This window comes from Oryzias latipes, chromosome 6, assembly GCF_053564925.1.
Source record: "Oryzias latipes strain Hd-rR chromosome 6, Olatipes_Hd-rR_3.1".
Lineage (NCBI taxonomy): Eukaryota > Metazoa > Chordata > Actinopteri > Beloniformes > Adrianichthyidae > Oryzias > Oryzias latipes.
Window position 1 is genome coordinate 7,448,408 of NC_136242.1, and position 7,120 is coordinate 7,455,527.

General features: G+C 46.6%; 1 protein-coding gene across 1 annotated transcript; it reads right to left on the minus strand.

Annotated features, from left to right (window-relative positions):
- Nucleotides 1-709: 709 nt before the first annotated feature.
- Nucleotides 710-7,064, minus strand: herpud1 (homocysteine-inducible, endoplasmic reticulum stress-inducible, ubiquitin-like domain member 1). Its single transcript, XM_004069359.5, has 8 exons — nucleotides 6,714-7,064; nucleotides 5,194-5,271; nucleotides 4,462-4,521; nucleotides 3,901-4,070; nucleotides 3,466-3,576; nucleotides 3,045-3,395; nucleotides 1,589-1,667; nucleotides 710-1,492 (listed from the first exon to the last, which is right to left on the minus strand). Exons 1-8 carry the CDS (start codon nucleotides 6,864-6,866, stop codon nucleotides 1,310-1,312), a joined length of 1,185 nt encoding a protein of 394 aa, XP_004069407.1. The 5' UTR covers nucleotides 6,867-7,064; the 3' UTR covers nucleotides 710-1,309.
- Nucleotides 7,065-7,120: the final 56 nt, after the last annotated feature.

Below are 7,120 nucleotides of genomic sequence, written 5' to 3' on the forward strand. Positions count from 1 at the left end.
ATGATTTACAAAAATAACAACGTAAAACAAAACATGTGACGTTTTCTGTGAGAAGTGCTCGACACAGCAAAACACACATCACATGAAGAAAAAGAAACGCAAAGCAAAAAAAAAAACCATTGTAAAATGCTAGTCTTGAACCCAGGACGTCAGGATGCAGACGGCTTTGGCTTTACCACTGTGCTCTCTATTGATACCAAGTCACTAAGCCATTTTAAATTTATGGAAGTTGTTCTTTTTTTACACAACCTTTATAGTGTATTGTTTTATCAGGAGAAATCGAGTTGAAACGATCCCGAGCCACAGATATGAACATTGTGCCGAACCGCTCTGCTTCATGAAGGTGAAACGTGCGCCGAAGCGTCGTGTCAAACGGGCCATCCCTACTTTTGGCTAAAACTATATACAGTATATAAACTATATACTGTGCAGGTCATTTTATGATGATGCACACTTTGTCAGCCATTAACCCTTACTCGACCACGGGGAACGCTTTGACAGTAGACCAAAGGATGATGGGACTTTAACTGGAGAACATCCAGAAGTCATCAGAACTCCATGACCAGCCTGTGCTGCAGACTGATGTCTGCGTCTGCTGGACGGCGTTTGACCATGAACGCCTCCATCCTGCCCGTGTGCGTCAGCTCCACCCCCCAGAACTCAGAGCTCCTCCCTCACTTTTTAGTCAATTGAAAACACAGTTGGAATCTTTCATCTGGAAAACGTTTATTGCAGCTCCTCCTTGCTGTACATCAATGGAAAATCTCTCAGACATTAACATTTTTACTTAAAATCCTACAATTTTGAAAAACTTATTTTTTATTAAATGTGATAAAAATTAAAACTCTGCGGAAACTTTAAAAACAAGTCATTCTAATGCAGATCAAAGCCTGTTGTAAAGTGCTTAGTGTAGAAAAGATTTTACAGCTTCATTTGGCAGATCAAACTCCTTCAACGGGCTGAAGAGGCGTCACGTGTTCATGACCTTCTGTGAGGCCATCAACCAGCCTCCCTTTGGTCTGACCGTTTTATGAGATCTTCCTATAGCAGCTCGTGTGGAAGGTGGGCCTGATCTGAGGCTTCCTCAGCGTCTCGCTCTGTGCTCACAGCTGCAGTCCGTGCACGCTCCACCAGTGTGAGGGCAGAACCAGATCCACAGTGGCTTGGGCCCCACAGAGCTTCATGTCCCGGTCATCTGCAGCTTAATGGCCTGCTGATAAATCAAATACAGGAGGGACCACCGTCTCCCAGCAGCCTTCCGATCTTAGCTCACACCTCCAGCAGAAGATTCCGAGGAATAACGTGCACATCAGTTGGCCATTTCCTGAGGAACCTCAGGTATCAGGGAGGAGAAGAACCCTTTGAAGAAGACCCAGGCCGTCCACATGATGGACACTCTGTGAGGAGGCACCAACACCGCCGCCATGGAGCTGGCCCCCTCTGGTAACTCAGCTGCAGGCTCCTCCACCTGACCGCCAGCTGCTTCGCCCACCTGAAGTGAGGACGCAGATCGATAGTTTGGTCATCGGTTCCCTCTGATGAAGTCTAGAGCAGCTGCTGTGGTGCAGACACGGTGTGCTGTTCTCACCAGATCTGGATGAGGGTTCCTGTCCTGGTTCTGCTGGACCTGCACCCGCCTCCGGAAGGGAAACCAGCCCACTGTGTGTCTGTGGGAGTGACAAACAAAATCGTTTAAAATAAATAAATGAAACCTTTCAACACTTAATTCCTATTGTGTGAACAGTCGGAGTGAAGAGCAGCTGTTATCTGCTGTTGCCAGTGACAGCGCTGGTATTAAAGGGTCAAACTCTGTCCTGATTAGGACTGGGCCATATGGCCTAAAAAATAAAATCAATTTCCAATCCCCCCCCCCCCCTAAGGAAAGCAATAAGTACAAACGGCAGACAACTTTTGCTTTGATTTAATCAAACGCAAGACAAATGTAACCCCCATTTCTGGGATGAATAATAAATAAATGAACACTCTGGAATCAAAGTCCCAGCTGTGTTTTGAGTCACACTTTGTAGTCTAGACTGAAAGGAGACAAACATTCACCTTGAGAGTAGCACCATTTTCTAAAGGATTAACAATACAGCTCATACCTGGGCTCTAAGGCTTTAATTAAATGAATAAACCCCGTCTTCTCCATGGTATATATGGGTACCATGTGTTTGGCGATATGCAAAGCGACCGCTTCAGTGATTGTTCTCCACCGTGGCCCTTTCCTAGGGATGGGTACCGAGCCCCGGTATTGAATGAGCCCCGGTATTGAATGAGTCCCGGGGCAACATTCTCCAAGACCGCAGTATCGTTAAGATCTGACCTCAACGGTTCTGCTATCGGTACTGGAGAAGTCGCATTTTTTGTGAGTCCTACAAGATATAAAGTACAGCTGTGACGGTGTGGGATTTTTGATCACCGCGGTGATGAAGCAGCAGGAGTCGGTCAACAGAACTAATAAGAACGTAACTAATTCTTACTTGTTAACTCTTTCTGCTAGTTTATAGCTGCACTATTTTTCACGAGATTGTTCAAAATACTAGACAGAATTTTACGGTTTAAGTGTTAAATGATAAAAAAACGTTACTGAACTAAAAACAGGGGACAAATGATGTGTTTGTTAAATGAGTTTATTCTTAAAACGTGTTACAAAAGTATCGGATTGGGAGTCGATATCGGCAGATGTTGAAAATCAAATGATTGAATGGGATGAAAAAACCCTGACCTGACCTCTGACATAAAGGTGAACCAGACTGATGCTGCTCTCTTAAAAAAATAATCTGTCATTTTTAATAAGTATTTCCTGAGTGGCACCAGTTTGTTTTTACGTTAATAACTGTATGAAAACAAGCAGCAGAACGCGTCTCCAGCTGTTAAATATATTCGCTTTACTATTCCTTCAAAAAGACAAAAATTCTTTTAAGAGCTAAAATGTTGATAAGTGTAAGGGGTTTGATCGGATTTGAGTTGAGCAGATGTTGAGAAAAGGTGCAGATGTTTGTGCTGCTCGTTGGGGGTGTTCTCTCGGAGGCGGGGGCACTTACAGGTACATGAGCAGCAGCGTGCTGGTCACCAGCAGGAAGCGGCTCAGGCTGGAGTTGAAGTAGACGATCACCAGCAGGACCCCCAGCCTCGCTGCAGAGTAGAGGTGGTCCAGCCAGTCGCGCTCCACCCCCTCCTCGTCCTCCACCACTGCTCCACCCTGTGCGTTCATCCGCATGTTCTGGTTGGCCTCCGCGGGATTGATGAAGGCAGCGTCCTGCACTGGGTTCTGATTGGCTGGCAGGTTGTCAATGGGGTTCTGAGGCGGCGGGACAGGGACTTGGTGGGCGGGGACAGCAGGGCCAAAGGTGGTTAGAGGTGACGGGGAGCCGGCTGCCGCCAAAGCTGCATGGCTGAAGGGAGACATTTAAGTTAGAAGGTCAGGCAGCCACAGAGCGGGAGGGCTTCAGAGTAGACACTCACTACTGCATGTAGTACTGGCGCGCGTAGACGTGCTGCAGCCACAGCAGCTGCTGGGGGCTGTAGAGGGAGTGGGTGGGGAAGGTGGGCGGGGTCACCTGGGGGGCTTCGGACCTGCAGGAGAACATCAGAGATTCGTGTTGAGTCTCAAGGGGTGAGACTGCTGCTGGATCATCTCATTCCTGTGTTGTTACTAAAGTCGCAGGAAATCAAATCCACACAGGCTCAATTACAGAATTACAAACTACATTTTAAAGAGCCTGAGCTCTTCCTGGCGATTGGAGCAGCGTGAAGCTCTGCACGCTTGTCCTCAGCAGGTCTGTAGGGGCAGGGCCTCTGCTGGCTGCCAGGTGCAGCATCACCTCCACATAGAGATTGGTGAAAGCTGCATAGTCGTGGCTTTCACAGTAAACAGTCGATTCTTTCTGGCTGGCTCACCATGCAGCAGCAGCAGGAGCTCCTGGGGAAGACGGCGGGCTCTGCGGGTGCACAGCAGCTGGAGGGGGAGACGCCTGCCTCCTCTGCCTCAGCTCGGGCGCACTGGGAGTCTGGACAGGGGACGGGACCGGCGTGGGAGAGGCAGCAGGTGGCTGATGGGAGTCTGGTGTCTGCAGAGGAAAGCAGCTCGTCAGGGGAAATGCTCTGCAATGCTCTGCATTATCATCTACAGCATCTGGTTTCACACACATGTAGTTGGTGAGGCTTATGTAAATGACTTTCAGGATGCGGAAAGTTTTGGTTCTCAGAAGGCAAGTGAAGAGGAGCAGGAGAAAACCTGCACCTGCTGCTCTTTGCGTCACAGAAACCGCCGTAGTGGTGAAGGTGAAACTCCTGCAGCTCAGCTGAATTTCAGCAGAAAGTTCAGTAAATGTGTAAAAGAACAGGCATGAGACTGTAAGCAGCTCACACGCTCTCCTGCAGCTGCTTCCATGAGATCAGGGAACAGAAAATGAACCTCGGCAGGGACGCTCACATGAGCTCAGGTCTGCAGTGACTCACCTTAGGTGGAGATGAATTCCTCACTGTGCAGACCAGGTGCAGCATGGGAACAGCGTCAGCCTGTGGACAGGAAAGGCCACGTCAGATCATGTATTCATCCAGTCGTGTCATGTAAATAACCCATTTTGGCTAATCTGGTTTAACCATGTTTTCCTTTTAGGAATTATTTCAGTTTTCTCCCTAATTTACAACATTTTTTTTCCTATCTAATCAAACTTCTGGGCTTGGATCATTGTAAACGTGTTCTGTGAGCGGCGAGCTGTGAACGTGTGCATTCACGCGCGTCAAGAAAATGAAGCCAGCTGAATAAAGAGGAAGGAGAACCGCAGCAGCATGACGATGCAGAACATTTTAGGTTTCGCTGCTGCTTTTCCTTCAAACTCCTTCAAAGTGAAATCCAGAGAAACTTGTTTAAAACAGACGACATGTGGATCTGTGAGACTGAAACGCCAGAACACAGTCTGAATGCCAAAGAACCCAACAGAACCGAGCAGCTCAATGTTCCTCAAAGTTCAATCAAAACGCTTCAGCAAAGCAGAACTCTGATCCTTTTCCATCCAGGATGGTATCAGCTCAGGGTGGATGAAGAACTTTCTTTTTTGGGGTCAAACGCTGAAGCGGCTTCCCACCTGCCTACAGCCTGCTGTCAGTTTGCACCGGCAGCTCTTCAATCACCGGAGTGAAGCTGAAGCAGAGCAGACGGCAGCTTGTGAAGAAAGGCTTCTTAATCACCTGTCTAAAGAGATCCTTCAGGTGCAGATGATCCGGCAGCAGCTTCCCAGCAAAGATCAGCCTCTGCTCACTCACAGCCTGAAGAACACAAAGCCACAGACGGGAATTCAAACATGGCTTCCAGAGAAACTTCAGGCAGATGACACTCAGAATAAATCCTCCGGTAAATGATTAGCTTTTCTTTTGCAGAAACACATGTAGATAGAAAACGTCACATCTATGGCAGAGTATTAGGGGCCACCATAAAACTAAAGAAATTATAATAAAACGCAAAGAAAGCTGCAAACTTATGAAAAAACTTGAAAACATTGTGTTCCAATGAGAAAGATGTTAAGCGTATATAGTTCCTTCAGCACTTTTTTCACAAATAAGGAGATATTAAGTCTCTGAGTGAGCCAATATAGCTTTTTTGTAAGTATAAAGACATTGAATAGGATTTGCAGGAAACTGGGCCCCTGCTGAAGAAAAGTCACCCAGATTTAGGAGAAATGGTTTCTCTGTCGGAGGAAGAAATGGTTTGAGGCTGCAGGCATATCGCTGTTTACATCCAGCAGCAGTAAACAAGAGACATTAGGAATAGTGATATAGATGGTTGCAGAGGTCCGAAAACATCCTGACACTCATACCTGAGATCAACTAAAGCCGTATGGCATCACCAAAAATGGCTGCATTGATGGAGGCTTAGACCTCAAACTTTATCTTTAAAAAGCATGGCTTGTCCTTGTAAAAGTAGGACTTTTCTGCATACTTTTAAGACTTTATTCTCTCTTTTTATTTCTAATGGTGGGCCTAAGACTCCATTAACAACGTCAGTCACTTAAACAAGTTAAAACGTTAATAAATATTTAGTAGGAAAAAAAAACTGTGAAGAATTTGAATTGTTGTTTAAGAGCCGTAATAAAGTTTTTTTCCCTAAATATTGTTAGTAGAAAACTAATAAAAACGAAGGTAAAAAAAAGGTTTATTGAAAACTTATACAAAAAGTTTTTTTAAATAATCTTTATTGAAAACTAACAAAACCGGAAGTGCTGACACAGAACTGGACTAGACTGACGGTTCCTTTAACAGGAGCAGAAGGCTTTGGGACATTCCAGAACACTCAACCACTGTGGGCTTCTCCCTCAAACAAGGGGGGCACCATTTTTGACCAGGGAGGGGTACACAGAAACACCTACTCAATAAAATAACAACAAAGGTGACTTACAAAAGGACGTTTTGTCTTTTTAATGGTTTCCGGCTTCGTAGAGTTCGAACAACAGATCATCGACTTCAGACACCCGAGCCCGCCGGTAAACGGTGTGTGTCACGTAAACAAATGTCAGGCACAGCCCCTCGTTCACAGCTCTGATCTTGTCGTTTTAACAAACCGGTTTCGGCTTTTTTTTTTTTTTTTTTAGCTCGGTTACCGTTACAGCTAGCGAGGAAGCAGAGGACACTTGTCCGGGTTACGTAACCCTCAGGGTCCCTCCCGGGCCCGGGACGGCGGCGGTGTTGTTTGTCAGTCCAAACTCAGAACTCACCGGTCTCGTTGGGTAGACGGTCGACAAGTGGGTCTTCAGCTCCCCGACGGTCCAGCTCAGACAGACACCGTCGATGGTTCGGTCCTCCTGATCCTGGCTTGGGGTTTTTATGAGCAGACTGGTGGTCTTTTGTGGAGATCCCCTCACATCCATGTTGGCTTGGTTTGCCGGACACCAGCAAAAGCGAGAGATTTGTACAGGTCCAACGACTTTCCAGCTGCGAAGAAGAGCGTGAGAAGAATGTCCCTGAACGGAACATCCGGGTCTTTACAGTGTTTGCAAACACACGGTGGCCGCTCCTGATAGGCTACAGCTTGCTCGTGCATAGACGTGGAGGCTCGCGGAATCTTTACCTCTTGAGCATGCGCCAAGAAAGTTGACACTTACAAAGATCGTGTATTTTAAAA

Bases quoted from the DNA above. Each gene is read 5' to 3' on its own strand.
- herpud1 (XM_004069359.5), bottom strand. From the start codon at position 6,866: ATGGATGTGAGGGGATCTCCACAAAAGACCACCAGTCTGCTCATAAAA. The intron at 4,071-4,461 runs GTGAGTCACTGC...TTTCCTCTGCAG, and splicing joins GGAATTCATCTCCACCTAAG to ACACCAGACTCCCATCAGCC. The intron at 1,493-1,588 runs GTGAGAACAGCA...TCCTCACTTCAG, and splicing joins GGAACCCTCATCCAGATCTG to GTGGGCGAAGCAGCTGGCGG.